The 19,869-nt window shown below is 61.8% G+C and overlaps 1 protein-coding gene across 1 annotated transcript; it reads left to right on the forward strand.

The window, feature by feature from the left end:
- Positions 1-400: 400 nt before the first annotated feature.
- On the forward strand, positions 401-19,614 carry MED24 (mediator complex subunit 24). The gene is made up of 26 exons (XM_059830438.1): positions 401-429; positions 707-845; positions 3,305-3,387; positions 3,908-3,946; positions 5,439-5,512; positions 6,676-6,899; positions 7,482-7,593; positions 8,119-8,269; positions 8,511-8,624; positions 9,307-9,354; positions 9,584-9,666; positions 10,046-10,132; positions 10,470-10,581; positions 11,199-11,341; positions 12,179-12,216; positions 12,923-13,005; positions 14,271-14,449; positions 14,584-14,683; positions 15,038-15,213; positions 15,307-15,571; positions 15,780-15,961; positions 16,248-16,341; positions 16,715-16,814; positions 18,686-18,763; positions 18,934-19,082; positions 19,242-19,614. The coding sequence occupies exons 2-26, from the start codon at positions 716-718 to the stop codon at positions 19,356-19,358; spliced, it is 2,961 nt and encodes a 986-aa protein (XP_059686421.1). The 5' UTR covers positions 401-429; positions 707-715; the 3' UTR covers positions 19,359-19,614.
- Positions 19,615-19,869: the final 255 nt, after the last annotated feature.

Genomic DNA, 19,869 nt, shown 5'->3' on the forward strand with positions numbered 1-19,869 from the left:
CGCACTCTGGTGCATGCATGCATCTCCATGCACACCCGTTTCCACGTGCCCAGCCATGTTTGCACACCCACCTTTGCACACTTGCATGCTCACACATGTGTTCCTGCATGCGCACCTGCGCTCACACGTGTGCATACACATACGCGCACACGTGCACCTACACACACACATGCACCCTGGCACATGCATGCATGCATCTGCATGCACACCCATTTCCACGTGCCCAGCCGTGTTTGCACACCCACCTTTGCACACTCACATGCTCACACCCCCACCCCCGCCCCTTCCGAACTACACTTCCCAGCAGCCCCCGCGCCTCCCCGCCGCGCCCCGCCGTCCAATCAGCGCTCGGTTTGCTGGTGGGTGCCACCATGGCGGTGCCCAGGCGCTGAGGGAAGCGTTCGCCGGCCGCCGCCGTGGGAGGCGAAGGTGAGGGGCGGCGGGGACCGGCGGGGGTGGGGGGGCTCCGGGGCCGGTCCCCGCACCTCCGGTGCGGGGACCGGCCCCGGAGCCCCCCCACCCCGCCCTGGGGGGGTGCCAGGCCGCAAGCCGCGGCCTCTCCTTCCCCTTCCCCTCAGGAGCCGCTGGGCCCCGCTGCCCCCCAGACCCCTCTGCCTTTCCCCGGGGGGTGTGGGTGGGTGTCAGGAATCCTTACCCCCTTCCCCAAAAGCCTGTCAGCCCTCGCCCTGATACCCTGCCTCTGCAGAGCGCGGCCATGAAGGTGGTGAACCTGAAGCAGGCCATCCTGCAGGCCTGGAAGGAGCGATGGAGCGACTATCAGTGGGCCATAAATATGAAGCGGTTCTTCCCTCGTGGAGCCACCTGGGACATCCTCAACCTGGCAGGTCCGGGGACGTGGGGCTGGGGGGAGCCGTGGGGGATGGAGGTGGCTGGGGGCAGAGCAGGGGCGCAGGAGCGGGAAGGATGGGGCTTTCTGCTTTGGGGCTGCTTGCTCGGGTGCTGCCCAGGGTGGTCCTGTTGTCTGGCCCACAGACGGACCCGTGGTTAAGCTGGCCTAAAGCTCAGCCTACGGTGGAGGGCTGGCCTGGCAGGGCTGGGATCACCGCTGGCTGCAGCGACACGTGCCGAAACGCTGCTGACGCAGATCTCCGGGATTGCGACGCTCTGCCCCAACGCCGCTCACCACCCGGCTGCACACAGGTTCCCGCTAGCTGCCTCGGTTTCCCCCACCGAGAGGGGATAATGACCCCATCTGCCTCATCAACGTGTCTAGCCAAGGGAACGAAGAGCGCTGCGAAGGAGCCAGGTGCCGCTCCGAAGGCTGCTTCCCGCCCCCGGTTATTAGGGTTTCTTTTCCCGTCCCTACTCAAGGGCGTTTAACACAAATGCTGCCAAACGCTGCTACCTGCTGAGCTCCACGGTTTAAAGATTTGCCAGGCTTTTATGCTAATTATAGAAACTTGTTGCTAGGGTTTTTTTTCCCTGTGCAGCGAGCGCGTGTTTGCAAGCCCTGGATAAATAAACAGAGCGCTGCTCGAGGATTGCTGCACCAGGGGATTTAAAGGGAAATAGCCCCGGTGCAGGCAGCAGCGCTCCTCGCCCCACTGAGGGGGGGACCTTTCCCCGGCGGGTCTTTTTTTCCTCCCTCCATCCTACCAGTGTTTTTTTCTGTCAGTGTCTGGCCCGTGATGGTGGGTTTTGTCAAACCACGTCCTCACAGCTGAACTCCTTAGGCTGGCTTTGTCCCCCTCCTGCTGAGGCCCACGACGGGGTCAGCGCATGGACATTCCCAGCCCCACAGTGATGTGGGGCTGGAGGAGCCAAGCTGGAGCTGTGGGGCCTGGCTGTGGCAGTGGGGTGACAGATTTGCTCGGGGGGTTGGCACGGCCAGAGGAGTGGGGGCTGTGAGCGCAGCGCTGGGGGATGTGGGGGGCGGTTGGCTCGAGGGCCAGCCCTGCCGCCGGCCAGCTGGTCCCCGGGGCTCCCTGGTGCCTGTTCCCAGCCCGGCGGGACCCGCTCCTGCTCCGCTCGCTGAGGCAGCACGGCCCGTGGGGCACTTGGCGTGGGGCCATCTGCGTATCCCCGAAAGCAGAACCAGAGATAATGAGTCCCTATGATTTCTGTAGAAACAGGTTTCTCCTGGCCAAGTCTTAGCCAGGGAAAGGCTCGTTAGCCCGAGCTTCATTGTAGGGCAGCCCCTCTGCAAGGACAGGGAGGGAGCCAGGTCCCTTTTTCCCTGCTGCAAAAGGGGGGCTTGAAAGGGAGGATGCTGACACCGACGCCATCCTGGGCAGCGCAAGCGTTGTTGTGGCCACACAGGGAGGCTGTTCCGAAGATCCTGATGGCTGTAAAAACTGCTGCCTCCGGAGTGCTCGCTGCCTCCCTTGCTGCAGCCCTAGAGCTGTCCTTTCCCAAGCTCATGCCTTTCAGATTTAAACGACAAAGGAGGAAAAGCTGGCACGAGCTGCCAGGATCACGGCGGTGCCCAGCAAATCTATGCTGACACGTCTGCAGTGGGTAACAGCATGTGGCTGGCTCGTGTTGACACTCCGTGATTAGATGGGGAGGGGAAGGCTGCCATTAGCCTTCTGTCCTCGAGCTGAGATGCTTTTGGCCTCGGCCTCGGCCTTTGAGCGAGACCCAGGGAGTCTCCCGCTCCCGTGGTCGGGATCCGGCAACGGCTGCTGCTCCTCCTCGTCTTTGGGGCGACCACTTCCCAAACGGCTGCTTCCCCTCTTGCATTTGGGTGCTTTGACCTACTTACAGCCCGTGCTGCAGCCCGGGGCCTGCTTTCGGGAGGTGGTTTCTGCACTCTGCCGTAGTTCAAATGGTCAATTAAAGGCTTGACTGAGCAGATAGGACGGGCAGAGCCCCTCCAGCATCCATGGGCCGGCGCAGGCAGCCAGCCGGCGGCAGGGAGGGCCAGACGTGCAGGGCTGGTCCCAGCTGAGAGGGGCTGGCTGCCTGGAGTTCAGCCCCAGGTGCCAGAGCAAAAGTCACTCGGCGGAGGATGCGAGAGCCTCCTGGGCAGGACGTGGGAGGGAGGGGAACGTGTTTGGAGAGCAGCAGGCGCTGTTTCGGGGCCAGGGTGCCTGGGGAGAGCTGAGATAGCAGGAGGCTGCTTGCACTGCCTGAATTATTTACTGGCTTTTGCTGTCAGGGATTAGAAAGTTGCAGGTTTCAGTTAATTTCAGGGAAGCGCGGTGCAGAGTCGCTGTGGTTAGCACGGTTTGTCTTTGCCACCTTTCCTGTGGGATGAGGGCAGGGCGTGCGTGTGTCTGTGTGTTTTCACGCCGTGTACGCGCTGACCTGGGACCTCCTGGCCCCTCTCCTTTGCTTGCAGAGGCTCTTCTCGAGCAGGCCATGATCGGGCCGTCACCGAACCCACTCATCTTGTCCTACCTGAAATACGCTATCAGCTCCCAGGTAACGACACTCCCCACGCTGCCTCCCTGCCTCGCGCTGCAGACGCTGCTGGGTGTTGCCTTGCAGCCCCAATTAGCAGGTGGGCAAAGAAACCAGGGTGCGGAGTCGGTGGCGGGCAGACACCCCGAATCTCCCATTTGTGCCTCGCTTGGGCGGGTGGTGGAGGGCTTGGTGCATGCCCAAGGCAGGGGTGTTTCTGTAAACAGCCTGTGCTCATTGCCCAGCTGCATGCGGGTGGGAATCCTTGCCCTCCAAGAGCCTCCACGCTTGCTGTAAGCTCTGCGCTTTCTGAGCGCGGCATTTAATATCGCCTAAAGTTTGCGTGAAACAAATCAGCGATCGCCTAAAAACGTCTGTTTGCATTTGTGCCGGGTCAGTGCCCCAGCCCTGTCTGCGATGACAGGCAGCGGGGCCGTGCCCTGACCTTGCCGTTCCTCAGCAACGAGCACCGCGCTGGCAAACATCACCCGCTAACACGCTGCTGCACCGGGTTTGTTTTGATTTTGTGTTTTGTTTGTAGATGGTGTCTTATTCCACGGTGCTGACGGCCATCAGCAAGGTACGGCTCTGACAGGTGCTGTCTGAGGTTTTTGTCTTTACCTGTGACCCATGTATCCGTTTCCCTCCCCACAACTCTCACCAAATATAGGTCAAGTGGAAAACGATATCCTCTGCTGAGTCAGCAGCGGTCAGACAGTGCAGATTAGTGCCTGAGTCCTTCCGTGTCCCGCTGGGGAGAGGCTGCTGCTGCGCCTGGCGGGTCCCACTCTGGTTTTGGGGATGGCTGCGGGTGTGAAAGCCTCGTCCCTCCGTCGTGTGGGTCCTGGCAGGCTCTGCCCCGCAGCGCCCTGCGTGTAAACCACGCCTCGGCTGCCGGAAACCACATCCCTCTGCGGCTGGCAGTGCTGGCAGTGCCGTGGGGATCCCGAGCCGGTGATGGAAAAGCAGCGCTGCTCACGAGGGAGAGCTGCCAGCACCCGAGCCACGCGGCTGCAGCCACCCGCCCTGCTCGGCTGGCCGGCTCAGCGTCCCTGTGCCGCTTCAATGGGGACGAGCCCTCTGCAGCTGCCTACAGAGCTGCCTCCATTTGGCGCTTGGGGCTGCTCCATGGGGAGCAGTAGCCCCTCGCAGGCTGCGTCAGGCCCCCCATTCCCTGGGCGCTAGCCTTGTCAGGGTGACCTCTGATCTGAAGGAAGAATTTAAGGGAGAGTAATTTCTTTCCTCCCATCTCCTTGTGGTTACTGGGGGAGGGAGGAGAAAGGCGCTGGTAGCTATGTGATACTGGCATTATTTGGGGTGCCGCAGGACGAGCTTGGAGCTGTGCCGTAAATGTGCCGCAGGGCCCTGGCAAGGGTGGAGACCCCTCCAGTGGGGCTCAGCATCAATCCGGGGTGGTGGGCGCATTCCCGGGGAGGGCAGAGCCAGGTACGGCCGGCTGACACCGAGCATAGCGGCGCGTCTGCTCCGAATGGCGCAGGCTCATCGCCGTTCCCCTGGTTGCGCGTTGCTGCCCGTTTCGGGCACAGAGCTGACCTTGACAGCTGAGGCTTCCTCCTTCAGATCAGCGTGGGCCAAGAGCAGACCTGCGGGCTAGCTCCGGCCCGGCAGGGCGGCCCCATCTGCTCCGCGAGGAGGCGGGGAGCTGCGCTTCTGCTGCCCACCGCCCTCCCGGCCCTGCGGCCAGCCGGGCTGTTGGCGCGTGCTGCCAGCACCACCGAGCTGGAGGTGGGCACGCAGGCTGGCGCCGAGCCACCGTCGTGTCAAGGCAGCAGTCAGGGAGTGGAGCTCAGACCCTCGCCGCTGTCTCGGGGAGGCTGCCGAGAAAACCCAGCCTCGTCCCTGCTGCCATGGCCTGGTTGCCTCCCGCAACCCCGGGAGGGCATGACCCAGCCGTCAGACAGCCCTGACCTAGTTCTCATTCGAGCTGGGCAGCTGCCAGGGCGGCCGGCAGCGCCTGGCCCAGCCCATGGAGGAGGGGGTTGCGTTTGTTTTTGGAGCCACTGGAGCCCGGCAGCCCGCATCTGAAATCCTTCCTTGTTCTCCTGCTTTAGTTTGATGACTTCTCCCGGGACCTGTGTGTCCAGTCGCTGCTGGAGATCATGGATATGTTCTGCGACCGCCTCAGGTACGGAGCGGCCCTTCCAGCCCTGGCGTCTTGGCCCCAGGCTGTACTGGGAGCCAGTGGGACCCGGCGGAGCCCGGGGTACTCACCCTGGCAGAGGGAGGCAGGATCCCCCTCCAGCTCCGTGTCCGTTCCCCAGTTGCTGTCCCCCTCTGGCTGCCCTGGGCTGGGCTGCCACACGAGTACCAGTGTGGGGGGAGCAGAGGGAGTCCAAAACCCCACCAGCTTTTGAGAAGCTGCAAGAAACCCACCTATTCTGGGATAAACGCCTCTGCCGTGATATTCCTGCCTGGCTCAGGTGGATAGGGGTGCGTGTAAGCCCTGTGGCCTGAGGGTTTCTGTCCCCTCAGAGCATTTTGTTTCTCTTGTGTGGCCTCTGCAGCTTCACAGGGCCCTGGCTGTGTATCCCGCTCTGCCAGTGCTCGCAGTCCTGCCTGCGCTGCCCCAGGCGTTCCAGGCAGCTGCCTTGTTTTGCTTCGTGCTCTTCCGCTGGTGTTGCAGGACCCAGGGGAGTCGAGACAATTCAGGCCACAAAAACTTTTTTAGAAAGCTCGGAAATCTTCCTGTTAACCCGTGACAGCCTCTTCTGGGAGGCTGGAGCAGAGAGCATGTGGTGGGGGACAGCAGGAGGAGGAGGAGGAAGGCTGAAGGTAGCAGCTCTTCAATTACATGAAATGAAGCAGCAGCAATGAATATGCATCAGTCACAGATGTTGACAGGGAGCTGTTGCTGGCCAACTGCAGAGCTGGCCGCTTAATCCAGTCCCTACCTAATCTGATCCTCTGCTTAATTTGATCAAAACTTCTGGCCCCAATGATTTTTGCATCAGGAGGGGAAAGCGTTCACCTCTCGCAGCACATTGATGAATGCTGAGCCTCTCTTAGCAAGATAATTTGATTAGAGGCTTGGAAAGCTTCCCTATAGTAGAGTGGCCAGAGAGGAGTCTGTACGGGGGAGACTTTATTTCCCCTGGCACAGCGGGGATGCTCGTGGGCTGAGCAGGTTGGGATCTGCGGCAGAGGAGCCGGGAGCTGGCAGGCACGCTGGGCTGGGAGCATGGGATGTGGGTTTGGATCCCCAGGCTGCCCTGTTTCTGTGGCTCGATTTCCCTGGGGGCAGTAGCTCAGCCCACGGTGAGCACGGTCCCGTTTCTCTCTCCTTCTCAGCTGCCACGGCAAAGCAGAGGAGTGCATTGGCCTCTGCCGGGCGCTGATGAGTGCCCTCAACTGGCTCCTGCGCTGCGCGGCCTTCTACGCCGAGAAGGTGAAGGAGACGCTGGAGCAGGCAGCAGCTGAGAGCCAGCTGAAGATGTGTCTGGAGCGGCTGGAGAAGATGCTTGGCAGCACCAAGAACCGCGCCCTGATCCACATCGCGAAGCTGGAGGAGACGTGTATGTCGCTGCCCCTGCCCTGCCCTGCGGCACGGTCTCCCCATGGCCACTGCCAGGGCTTCCTCCTAGTCGCTGCTGGCCCTGGGGAGATGTCGTTGCCACCTCTCCCTTCCCCCTGCCCGGCTCCTGCCGCATTGTCCCTGCAGCTCCAAGCCCATCCATCTTCCAGCCCTGTTGCTGTAACCGTCTCCTCCCTGGCTCCATGCCACCCTCTGACCCCTCCCCTCCATGCTGCCCTTGGAAGAGGAGCAGAATTAATGTGAAGGCTGCGTGAGCTATTCCTGGGCGCGCAGCAGGTCCTGCGCTCCACCAGCGTGCCTGGCACAGACCTGCACCTTTGGTCGGTGCCTGCGTCTGGCAAAGAAGCTGTGCCAGGCTGAGCCCGGAGCAGGAGCTGCTGGGTGGCACGTGGACCCTTGGCTTGGGTTCGCAGAGGTGCGCTGACTTCTGCTCACTGCAGGGCCCAGCGGGAACCCCAGCCTTGGCAGGCCCTCTGTGCTGCCACAGGCCTTAGGGACAGCCTGCCTGGCTTCTCAGCGTGTCACTGTCCCCCCCCGCTGAACGCCTGCCCTCCCTCCCCAGCCTCCTGGAGCACTGTGGAGCAGTCCCTTGTCAAGCTGGGGGAGAACCTGAACAGTCTCGGCAACTCCCCGCTGCGAAGCCAGGCTGACGACTGCATCTCCCTCATCAAGAGGTAGCTTTGTGCTGCTGTCTCCACGGGCTCGGAGGGTAAAATGGGTCTGAGCCCTGCTCTGGGGGCTGAGAGCCTCCCGCCTCCCTCCACGCTGGCTCCCTGCTTTCCTGTCCCTTCCCAGCTTGGACCCCTGCACTGGCAGTGGGTGGGAATCGAGAGAGACCCTGGGGTAGGATGAGGGGACAGGACTAGTGGTGACTTGCTGCAAAAGAGTCTTACCCAGAGGTTGCTCCTCCAGCAGCCCTGGGGCCTCTTGCCATCCCTCAGCTGCTCTGGCCACGCCAGAGCTGCTGCCCCTGCTCTGGATCGCCCCGGAGCTGCTCCCAGGGCCTGGGCTGTGGCGCGGGGGCTTGGCTGTGCCCAAAGGCTCCTCCGCAGGGCACAGGAGCTACAAGCTGTCCTGCCCCAGAGAGATGCAGGACAGCAAAGGTCTGGGGTTTGGCTGGGAAGGGAGGATGGGACAGGAGGAGCAAGGATTTGTCCCTGCAAGGCTCCAGTGACTCTGTGCTGTCATTTCCCACCCAGCATCCCCACCATGCTCTCAGTCCACTCCGAGCAGCTGAATAAGACCGGCTTCCCCACCGTGCATGCCGTGGTGCTGCTGGAGGGGACCATGAACCTCACGGGAGAGACCCAGCCGCTGGTGGAGCAGCTGATGATGGTGAAGAGGATGCAGGTACAGAAGCGGCATCTTGTTCTCTTGCTCAGGGTGGCTGGGGGCCGTGGGACCAGGGCCTCGCTGCAGCTCTGTGCTGTGTACCTCCCTGTGCTGATCCTGGTCCAGGGTATGGGCGCAGCTGCAGGGAGCAGCGTGAGCCCATCGACACCTTCGCAGGGGGTTCAGGGTTTGGCTGTGGTTGGGGGAGGCCCTTTATTGCCTTTGCAGCACCGAGGTTTTTTGTCTGTGTGCCCCACAGCGCATCCCCTCCCCGCTCTTCGTGCTGGAGATCTGGAAGGCCTGTTTTGTGGGCCTCATCGAGTCCCCGGAGGGCACAGAGGAGCTGAAGTGGACAGCTTTCACCTTCCTGAAGGTAGGGCCCGGCCCCACCTGCCACTGCTTTTTCCCCTCGTGCCTGTCCCCTGCTGAGTGCCAACCCCTGGCAGAGCAATTAGTTCTCTGCCGCAGCATGCTCCTCGGGGTCCCCCCATGCCCTGGCTGAGCCCACGGCAGCCCTCCTGCAGCCTGCTGAGCATCAGCTTTGCTGTCCAGGGCTTTTTTTCAGCCTAGCCCCACTTTGATTTGCAGAGTGGCTTTCCTGGGATGTTGTGGGGGAAATCGCAGCCTTTGAAGGATGCCACAGCAGCCTCGGGGCCTATGCTCCCACAGCTCAGTGGTGGGCAGCCCCCGGAGCAGTCCGCTTCACCTCTTTCCTTTGTACCAGACAAAAGGGATCTTTGTGTAATTTCAGGCCTGACACATGCTCTGGCTCGTGCTGGGCTCCTCCACAGCCTCAGTCCCCTGCCTGGCTGTCGAGAGGTGACCATGCTCTGCGGCTCCCTGTGATGGTGGAAGGACCCTGCAGAGGGGAGGTGGGGGGGACAAAGGCCCCTGGGCGCACGGGCTGCTCCAGAATTGCTCCTTTCCCTGGGCTGGGAGAGTAGGTGCTTGCAGGCATGTTTCACGTGGGCCCCTGCTGCCTGTGTTGCTGGGAGGTCCTGAGTGCAGAATGGGGTCTGCCTCGGTCAGTCACATCCGTGCCCTGTGTCTTTCAGATCCCCCAGGTCCTGGTTAAACTCAAGAAGTATCCCCAAGGGGAGAAGGTGAGTATCGAGGGCCGTCGATTGGAGGTGTTTGCTGCGTTGTGTGCACAAGCGAGCTGTGTTTGTCACGATGGTGCTGGTTCCTGGCCAAATCTGCACGGGGGTGGCTGGGGTAGGAAACGGTCTATGTCCCAACAACCTTCCTCTAACGGACAAGGTGGCGCGGGAGGGGAAGGTGGGCTCGTGTCGTCAGCGCTCCGAGCTGAGTGCTTGGCTTTGTGCATGGCAGGACTTCACCGAGGACGTGAACTGTGCCTTCGAGTTCCTGCTGAAGCTGACCCCTCTGCTTGACAAAGCAGATCAGCGATGCAAGTGAGTGCTCACCATGTCCGGGGCTGACCTGCAGCACTGTGAGCCTGTGGCCAGTCTGTGCCACAAAAACCCCGTCCTCTCTGCGGGGAGCCGTGGTACAGGGTGCTGGGGCAGCTCCTGGCAAGACTTTTAGTTTCTGATCAAATTCCTTCTTCCTGAGGACCTGATGCTGCCAAATGAGCAAGGCAGTGAGCGTCTGACAGCTGATTCAAGTGTTGTTGATGCCGGGTGATATCTGGAGCTGCTTTTGGCCCTGCAGCATCCTCAGAGGGGTGGGAGCAGGGCCAGGAGGGCAACCCGGGAGTCCCTCTGCCCTGTGGCACTGCCTGGGGCAGCAGGAATGCTGTCACTCAGGCTAGTGCTCTCCTCTCTCTTTCAGCTGCAACTGCATGAGTCTGCTCCTGCAGGAGTGCAGCAAGCAGGGGCTGCTTTCGGAGGCCAACATGAACAACCTGACTGCCAAACGGTACAGCCCCCTCAAAAGCTCTGGGTAACCAAGTGGGGTTGGAGCACCTCGTCTTTCTGTCCTCCTTCTTGGGGGGGAGCATAAAGGACCAGCTGTGATGCCGCTGGCTGTCCTGCAGCCGGGACACCACGGCCTGGAGGGACGAGGCTTTGCTTTCAGTGACAGATTGAGTACAGTCAGTCTGTCCTCTTGGAGTGGCAGCTGGTGGCGGCCTGAGGTGGTGGCCTTCCCTCCGGGGTGCCGATAGTGGAGGTGGGTGGGATGTGGCTGAGTGTGGGGAGGAGAGAGGCAGGGTGACGAATTCCTGCTCACTGGCCCTTTTTTGCGGATCCCTCAGGACAGCGGACAGGGAACACGCTCCGCACTTGAAATCGGCAGAGAATGCCAACATCCAGCCAAACCCGGGGCTCATCCTGAGGGCCGAGCCGACTGTCACCAACATTCTGAAGGTGAGTCCCCGCCTGCATCCATGCCAGGCAGGCTGGCCTCAGCCCCAGAGCCTGTTTCCAGCAGCACTGGTCTCACTAGGCCACCGAGGGGGTTGGGAGGTGCCTGATCTCCCCCTGCGCTGGAGTGGAGGAATGGAGGAATCACTCCCAGCCTTGCTGCTCTGCTGTGGAGACCAGGAGCTCCCCTCCTCCTTCCCAGGAAGCTGGAGGAGCTGTCAGGTGGCATGTTGTCAGTGCCAGCAGCCTGAGCCCAGCCAGCTCTGCCCGTCCTGCTGTCAGCCACTTCCCCACATGCATCTCCCCTGGTCCCCGGGGACTCCCTCCATCCCTGTGTCAGTCTGGTTGCCTCACCGCTGCTGAGCGTGCGAGGATATTTTGCTGCTGGTCATGCTGCCCCGGTGCACTGCAGCTCTCCCCTGCGCCGTCCCCTGCGGTGCCTGGAGCACAGAGGGCTCCATCCCCATTCCCACCCCCCCAGGCCCTGCATGTCCCTGCTCACCGAGGCCTCACCGGACAGCTCTGGCAGCCGATCAACTCTGCCCCCACAGCCGGAGTTTTACTGCTGCTCTGTAGCACACATTCCCCAGTGACTTCTCTTTCCTCTGTTTTTTTTGTAGACCATGGATGCGGATCATTCCAAGTCCCCCGAGGGCTTGCTGGGGGTCTTGGGTCACATGCTGTCTGGGAAGAGTCTGGACTTGCTGCTGGCAGCGGCGGCAGCGACGGGCAAGCTGAAATCCTTTGCTCGGAAGTTCATCAAGTGAGTGTCCACCTGGATGACACCCTTCCCGGTGACTAGTGAGGCTGGGGTGAGTGGGCAGCCCCCCAAGCTCTCCCTCAGACAGGGCTGGATATGCTTCTGGCCCGGTGTCTGTGCAGCACTGGATCCAGCAGAGCCCTGGGGAGGGCTGCGGTCTCAGGGAGACTGCGCCCCACAGCACCCCACTCCTTCGCTTCTGTGTGAACAGGGCAGAGAATTGAAGTCAGGTTGGTTTAAGGGTATTAAGAGAACTGAAAGCAGTGGCACAGCCTCAGATCCAGGGTGCTCACTGTGTGTGCGCCTTCAGTCCCCAGACGCCTGTGTCCTGGTTAGAGCACACGCACCAGCACGTGTGGGGCTGCGTGATGTGCTTCCTCGAGCAGGGGGGCCTAAGGCAGCTCGAATGACGCCAGCCCGGCTGGGTGCACAGCCCCACTGTGCTCACTCCGTTTGGGGGGTCGTGCCGCTGCAGTATGGAGAGGGCTGTGCTCAGAGATCCCCACGCAGCCGGACAGAGCCGGCTCTGGCGAGAGGACGCGCTCAAATGCTGGGCCGAGTGGGTGTGGGGAAAAGCAGCGTTGCTGGACCTGTTTTGCTGCAGGGGAGCAGAGGGAGGAGGCAGCGCGTCCCTGCTGAGCTGGAGGGTGTCTGCAGAGCTGGGCCCTTCTTCGATCCCTGCCCGCCCTGCTCCTCCACGCAGGGCACAGAGCTGGGCGCTGGGTTGGGGTGCAGGAGGGGGTCTGCAGGCAGGGGCAGTCCCCCGCCTGTCTTGGGGATGGGAAGAGGCTTGTTTCACGTGATGATAACGCTTCACTGCAGCTCTCTCTGCCCCTCTAGGCTGAATGAATTCACGAAGCATGTCAACGAAGAAGGCTGTAAGTGCGTGCGCATCCATGTGTGGGGTGGTTTGAGCTGTGCTCCCCCCGCTGCCACATACTGGGACGCTGTGGGGCCCAGCTGGATTAAGCTGGGACTGGCTGTGGCGCCAGAGCGAGCTGAGCTGTGCCGGGCCTGACTGGGGGCTGCCGGCAGGGAGCCCGGCACAGGGGCACGTGGCCGGGTGCCAGTGGGGATCTGGGCTCCTGGGGACCCGCTGCCGTCACGTGTGGCACATGTGTGTCCATCCCAAATGCGGGGTGCTCCCTGCTTGTGGGGGCAGAGCTCCTTCTTCCCAGCCCAGCCCACGGGGCCCCTCGGAGCCGGCCCTGCCCTGGCTCCTTCCCTGGAAGGGGTGATGCGTCAGCACAGAGCCCGAGATAAGGACTCTGACTGCGTTTGCGTGTGATGAAACTTGCTGAGTGCTCTGACCTTCCATGGCACGGGGGGAGCCTGGGGTCAGCGGGGATGGCCTGGGGCTGCCAAATAGGAGGCCAAAACCGCTTTAGGGGGTTGAGCGGAGGCAGATGGGGGTGAGGGAGGCACTTGGCACATCCCCTGGAGCCCTCGTTGGCACACAGGCACTTGGGGGTTAGAAAAGCTGCCTGGAGGAAGCAGGGTCACGTCCCCGAGCTCACAGGGCTCCTGCCTGCCTCCTTCTGCCGAGGCTGGAGATCCCCAAGGTTTTTGTTTCTCCTCCCTCAGGCAAACCAGCCTCGGTTTGGGCCCTGCTCTTCGACATCTCTTTCCTCATGCTGTGCCATGTGGCCCAGACCTACGGCTCGGAGGTAAGCGTCCTCTGAGGGGATGGGGCTCTGACCTTGCGAGCTGCGCTGCAGCCTGCGCGCTGCAGCCTGCCAGCCTCCTCTAGTGGCCAGCCTGCCACCGCCACCGTCCCCGCAGCCACCCTGCCGCGTGGGGTAAAGCACCCCGTGCCTTTCACCTGGTGCCAAGTAGAAGTGCGTCCCTGCAGGGTCTGTCAGTGCCAGGCGATGGAGCAGGGACGGCTGCAGCCTTCCTGAGGGCTTTGGTTGTGCTCCCTTTACGGTACTGTGGTATCAGTGGGAACGCTGCATCCGTACCCTCTCTGGGCTGGCTCTGATCTCACCAGACTTCTCCCAGCATCGCCCCTCTGGTTGAGCACTGGCTGGCCGGGGGGGCCCTTGCAGCCAGGCTGAGTGTCAGCCCTCCCCCACGAGAGGAGGAACTTGCAGCCCCGCTCAGGAAATAGCACTTCAGTTGCATGAAAATTTTCCAGGTTTCGACATCTGTGTGTGTTGGGAGGCAAAACGATACCGAAACACCGGGAACGTGGAGAGGGAGCAAAAGGCGGGCGGGAGGGGGCCTGCCCGGCTGGCTCTGGGGAGCGGGGAGGGGGAGTCCTGGCTGGAAGCAGCTTGGAGCGGACGTGCGCGGGCCTGTCTGATGAGGTCTCATCCCCCAGCCTGGCCCAGAGCGACTTTCCTGGCCAGCTGCTGCTGGACAGATGTGCAAAACTTTTTTGACAAAAATAGTGTCCCTTGGGTGATGGTGAGCTGAAGGGAGGAAGCGGCGTGCGGGATTCCCAGCTCGTGTCCCCCCTCGGGAGCCCTCCCAGCTGGCTGCCGGCTGGGCTTTGCGCCCCGACCCCATGGTGGGGGCCAGCTGGCCCCGGCGCTGGGGACCCTGAACACAGCTTGGCGGGCAAGGGACAAGTGTCCCTTTCTGGGCAGGACGCAGTGACCCCGCTGCCACACTTGCAGCCCCTCGGGACTGGACCTGTCCTGGCGTCTCCCCGAGGGACGCCGTTGGAGCGCTGCTCTGAGATGGGCTGTGGCGCCCTGGTAGAGGCGGAAAACCACAGCCCACAGACTGGAAACTGGTGCCTTACTGGGGGCAGACCAGTGCCTGCCTCTCCATGCAGGCCACGTGGCGGCGCTGTTCCCCAGGCCATGAGCTCCCCAGGGTGTGGGGCAGACCCCAGGGTGGGGGTCCCACCCCTGGGTGGGGGTCCCCAGCAGGGTCCCTGTGGTACGCAGGCCGCGTGGCAGACCCTGTGCTGGTTCCCTTCCAGGTGATCCTGTCGGACTCGAGCCCGGCAGGTGAGGTGCCCTTCTTCGAGACCTGGATGCTGACCTGCATGCCCGAGGAGGGGAAGATCCTCAACCCCGACCACCCCTGCTTCCGCCCCGACTCCACCAAGGTGGAGTCCCTGGTCGCCCTCCTCAACAACTCCTCCGAGATGAAGCTGGGGTAAGAGCTCAGCCTGTGTGCCCACTCTGCCGGGCCGGTGCAGACCCGGAGGGGAGCACCCACCCCATCTTCCCTGGCCCCGTGGCTGCTCTGAACGAGTGCCTGAACCCCCCTGCCTCTCTCTTCCCCGGCAGGCAGATAAAGTGGCACGAGGCATGTCTGAGCATCTCAGCCGCCATCCTGGAGATCCTCAATGCCTGGGAGAACAGTGTCCTCACCTTTGAGTCGATCCAGGTGGGCCTGGCAGGAGGATGGTGTGGGGCAGAGCAGGGGCACTCGCACTGCACTGCGTCCTGAGGAGGGACCAAGGCTTGAGCAGAACAGGGGTCCCCTGTTCTCCTGCCCTGTGGCACTCGCTGGCTCCTTCATGATTTGGGTGGGGAACTGATGTGGCTCTAGCCCCTCGATAGTGCCCCAAACCGCCCCCTTGGTGGCAGTGGGGCTGGCAGGGGCAGGTTCACCCCATGGAGAAGAGAAGGGCTTGGACCCTGCAGTCGGGGCCCGTGGTCCTGGGAGGTGACGCTGAGATAAAGCCTGTGCATCCACATGTCTGTGCTCATCTATCTCTGCTCCCATCTCCTCTCCTAGAAAATCACAGACAACATCAAGGGGAAGGTGTGCAGCATGGCAGTGTGCGCGGTGGCCTGGCTGGTGGCCCACGTCCGCATGCTGGGCTTGGATGAGCGGGAGAAGTCCCTGCAGATGATCCGGCAGTTGGCCACCCCCCTGTACGGCGAGAACACGCTCCAGTTCTACAATGAGCGGTGAGCTCCAGCGTACCAGGCCCCGTGCCGTGCTGCCTCCTGCCCTCCTTCCACTTCCCGGGGCCTGTGTGACGCCATCTCTCTCTGCTGCAGTGTGGTGATCATGAGCTCCATCCTGGAGCACATGTGTGCGGATGTCCTGCAGCAGACGGCCACGCAGATCAAGTTCCCCTCCACGGGCATGGACACCATCCCTTACTGGAACCTGCTGCCCCCCAAGAAACCCATCAAGGAGGTGCTGATGAGCGTGTTCACCAAGGTGCTGGAGAAGGGCTGGGTCGACAGCCGCTCCATCCACATCTTTGACACCCTGCTGCACATGGGGGGCGTCTACTGGTTCTGCAACAACCTGGTCAAGGTATGGGGTGGAGGAGGGAGGTGGCTGCGACCCCCAGCGCTGTGGCTGGGTGTCGAGCCCAGGACTGCTGAGTCTAGCCCGCGCTCTTAGTGCCCAGGAGTCCTGGTTGCGCCTGGGCTGTCTGCTGCGACAGTCTTGGGCGCTGGAGGCAAGCGGGGCAGGCCCAGCCGTGCCTGTGCCTCCCTCAGCCCTGCCCTCTGCCTCGCAGGAGCTGCTGAAGGAGACGCGGAAGGAGCACACGCTGCGGGCCGTGGAGCTGCTCTATGCCATCTTCTGCCTGGACATGCAGCAGCTGACGCTGACCCTGCTGGGCCACATCCTGCCCAATCTGCTCACGGACTCCTCCAAGTGGCACACTCTCATGGACCCGCCGGGAAAGGCCCTGGCCAAGTAAGACCCCAGACCTGTCTCCTTGGGGTGGGTGGACCTGTTTGCGGAGATGCTCTGTGCTGGGACGGGGGTCCCAGCTGCCCGGTTCCCACTCGGGCCCCAGCACAATGCCATCAGGAGCGGACACGTTGGTGTCCTGGGCCCCGTTCCCTGCTGCCTCTCAATGAGAAGAGACCTGCGATGTCCCATCCTGGCGCACGCGCTGGGCTCTGCCATCTTCCCTTGCTTGCGCACTGTCATCCGGGTGGGCTGGCAGCACCTTGCAGTGTCCCTGCTCTGTCCCCAGGCTCTCCGTCTGGTGTGCCCTGAGCTCCTACTCCACCCACAACAAGGGCCAGGCGTCCGCCAGGCAGAAGAAGAGGCACCGAGAGGATATTGAGGTGAGTCCGGTGTGGAATGGGGTTTGGTTAGGGGCTCTCTGTGCGCAAGAATGGGCAGCGTCTGCAGGCGGTGATGGTGGCAGGAGGAGCGGGTAGCTGAGACCAGACTCCCTACTCAGGTTCTCTGGGCTGCCTGAGGTCCTTTGACCTTAAAATACGGGGTTTGCCCTTCTCTTTTCTGGGGAAGGGGGGCTATAATGAGATGGCCCGTATGTGGTGGGCCCAGGCTGAGATGATCTGGGTGAATGGGGATCGTAGTCCTGGGCCGTGGGGCTGTGCAGAGCCCAGGGTGGGTCATCAGCCCCGGGGAGGGGGGCCAGGATCCCCCCCTCAGAGAGGGGCTGGTGGGGCTGAACCCCCTTTCCCTCCCCAGGATTATATCAGCCTGTTCCCACTGGATGACACACAGCCCTCCAAGCTCATGCGCCTCCTGAGCTCCAACGAGGAAGACTCCAACATCCTCTCCAGCCCCAGTAAGTGCGGGCAGGGAGGGTGGCTCCCGGGGAAGGCACCGTCCTGCCTCGCTGCTCCTTTCTGGGTGTGAAATGTGGATTGGCAGAAAAACGCTTCTCTTCCCAAGCTGGCCAGGTGAAGATTTAGAGTGTTTGAGCATGTCTTGCTGAGTTACCCTGGAGCTTTTGCATTTAGAGAAGGTCAAGCTCTTTATTTCACGGAACAACTTAGCAAAGCGGATGAGGTTACACCTCCGCTCCGTGACGTTGCCACCCAACCCAGTGCATCACGCGCGAGGGGCTCAGGGAGGTTTTGTTAGAGCCTTGTCACCCACAGCCAGTCTGCATAGGACCGAAGAGCTGACGTGCTGCAGCAAGAGTGGCAGGAGGTGACTTCCCTGATGTCTGTGGCTAAATCCTGAAATTCCACTGTTGTTAACAAGGCAGCGAGCGGAGCTGATGAGTCCCTACAGTCACGTCTCTGTGTCCGCGCAGCACGGTGCCGCGGGTTGCGACAGCTCCGGCAGGACATGCCGGGGGGGTGTCCGTGCCCTTCAGCCGTGGCGGGGTGCTGTCATGGCTCCCACATACATTGTCTGGACTCCTGGGCAGTGAGTCAGGATGTTCCTTGCTCATTGTTTCTCCTGATGCCCTTATCCTAACTTACTCGTTATTTATTAGTTTTCAACACATCCATCAACCTGCGGTTTTTGTTGGTTTCATTACTGTTGAAATATGGGTTTTTCCCTTCATTTTGCTATCTTTTTTTAACTTCTGAGGCAGTCCCACCTCTTTCCAGTGACATTCAGGACTTTTTCGGGCTGTTTGCTGTAGTGATGTGGAAATGCTGCTTCCTGCAGCAGCAACGTAACTCATGTGATTCCTGAGAAAAGTGTGGGAGGGCTTTCTTTTTTTGGTGAGCATCCTCAGAGCAGTATAAGGTGGGTCCTGCTGATTTTGGCAGTGGCTGTGTACTGTGGGGTCTGCCCAAGAACCTTCCCAGGAGATTCCAGTCCCGTTGGACCGGAGATGGCCCAGTCCCTCTCCCGCAGGAGCACCCAGCAGTGCTTCACGGTTTGGGTCAGATAAATCCCCTTGGTCTGTCCCAAGATTTGCTGCTAGTCCAGTGGACATAACTCAGCTCTGGTAGCTAAATTGTACCCTGAGAGTGAGATCTGAGTGCTGCTGTGCAGCTGTTGAACATCTGGCTCGCTCCGCCCAGCCGGCTGCACTGCATGCAGCGTGCGCAGGACGTGTAGCGTGCGTGTCGCTTTGCCTTGGCAGAGTGCTATTCTTCTCCTTTCCTGATCGTGACATTGCGTTACATTGCTTGTGCCCTCGCGGAGCGTCGGGGACGAGTCACTGTTGCAATTAAAACTGAACAGGGAGTAGCAGGGAGGCACACTCACGGTCTCGCTCACGCTTACCCTTTGGAGATGTCATTAAACTTGGTCAGACTCGAAATAAATCTGGCTTGTGCAAGAGCGAAGTGTCACACCCCAAGAGCAGCCGTGGCAGCGTGTGGAGCCCTCCCTGGACTGCCGCACTCCGTCGTGTCTGGAGCGTGTGTGGGCCTGTGCCGCCTGCCAGGGCTCCCCGCACCACGGCAGAGAGGGACAGTGACCCCGGCAGAGACCGTCAGCCTGCTGCACGTCTCTGGTGTGCCGAGCGGCAAAGACTGCACTCGTTTGGATACGGAGGGTGCCAAGGACCACGGTCCAACCCGCTCCCACTCCGCGGGGTAGCTCACAGCAAAGGCCCTCCTAGAGCCCAAGGGCTGGGCGAGCTCGAACGGCCAGAGCTGGCCAGTGTGGGCATGTTGGCACGGCTGAGGGGTCCAAGAGGCTGTTCCAGCCTCCCCCTAGCCTGACACATGTTCTCCTCCCCAACAGATCGCTCGATGAGCAGCTCACTCTCCGCCTCCCAGCTTCACACCGTCAGCATGAGGGACCCACTGAACAGGGTGCTAGGTAACGGCAGGGCTGGATCCCGGGGGGGTACCCGGCAGCGAGGCCTGGCCGTGGGGTCAGATCCCACCACGCCGAGACATCGGTGGGGATCTGTCCCCTGCACGGGAGGCTTGGGCCACCCCCAGCCTCCCTGAGCTGGCCTGGCTTTTGATATTTCCCTGTCTCCACAGCAAACCTCTTCCTGCTCATCTCTTCCATCCTGGGGGCCAAGACGGCCGGCACCCACACCCAGTTCGTCCAGTGGTTCATGGAGGAGTGCGTGGACTGCCTGGAGCAGGGCAGCCGCGGCAGCATCCTCCAGTTCATGCCTTTCACCATGGTGAGTCCCGCGGCCATGACGTCCTTCTCCCTGGTTGCAGGGTGCTCTGGGGCGCTGGTCCCATGGGACAGACAGGGATGTCCAGCGGAGTCCCGCTGCCTGGCTCTCGTGTCTCCAGTGCTGCTGTGAGTCAGCTGTGTTTCTCCTCTCTCCGGGCAGGTTTCGGAGCTGGTGAAAGTGTCCACCATGTCCAGTCCCAAAATTGTCCTGGCCATCACGGATCTCAGCCTGCCCCTGGGCCGCCGTGTCGCTGCCAAGGCCATTGCTGCGCTGTGAGTGGGGCACCTCCCTTCTGCCGTGCAGGAGAGGGCTGCGGGGCAGCTGCTGGCAAATCCGTGAGAACCTGGATGCTTGGCTGGGACTGGGATGCCTGGGACGCCTCTCTGTCACTGTGGGCTCGGCCTGGCCCTGCCCCGGGGCTGCTTCCCTCTGCGTTTTGCCTCCCAGAGGCACCCCCTTGCTCCCTCGCGATGGGCTTTCAGAGACTGAGGCAAACCCCCTACTTCTTTTCTATAAATAATTCAGTCCTTTTGTAGAACCAGGCTTTGCTTCATTTCTGTTTGGTTTCCTGAACTGCAGCCTGGGGACCCTGGGGCTCCCCAAAACCCTCACCTCGGGGTGAGCTTGATGGTGGGGAGTGATGGGAGAGTAAGTGGCCAAGGCCTGCACTGGGCAGGGGAGGGAAATCACACTCACTCTGTCCCTAATCCGCCTGCCCTGACCCCGGAGAAGCGTGGCAGGGCGGTGAGCTGCCCGTGAGCTGCCCGTGAGCTGCCCGTGAGCTGCC

Source organism: Gavia stellata, chromosome 28, assembly GCF_030936135.1.
Source record: "Gavia stellata isolate bGavSte3 chromosome 28, bGavSte3.hap2, whole genome shotgun sequence".
Lineage (NCBI taxonomy): Eukaryota > Metazoa > Chordata > Aves > Gaviiformes > Gaviidae > Gavia > Gavia stellata.

Excerpts from the sequence above, each read along its gene's own strand:
- MED24 (XM_059830438.1), top strand. The coding sequence starts at position 716 with ATGAAGGTGGTGAACCTGAAGCAGGCCATCCTGCAGGCCTGGAAGGAG. Across the intron at positions 3,947-5,438 it reads TGCTGACGGCCATCAGCAAG|TTTGATGACTTCTCCCGGGA; the intron begins GTACGGCTCTGA and ends CTCCTGCTTTAG. Across the intron at positions 7,594-8,118 it reads TGCATCTCCCTCATCAAGAG|CATCCCCACCATGCTCTCAG; the intron begins GTAGCTTTGTGC and ends TTTCCCACCCAG.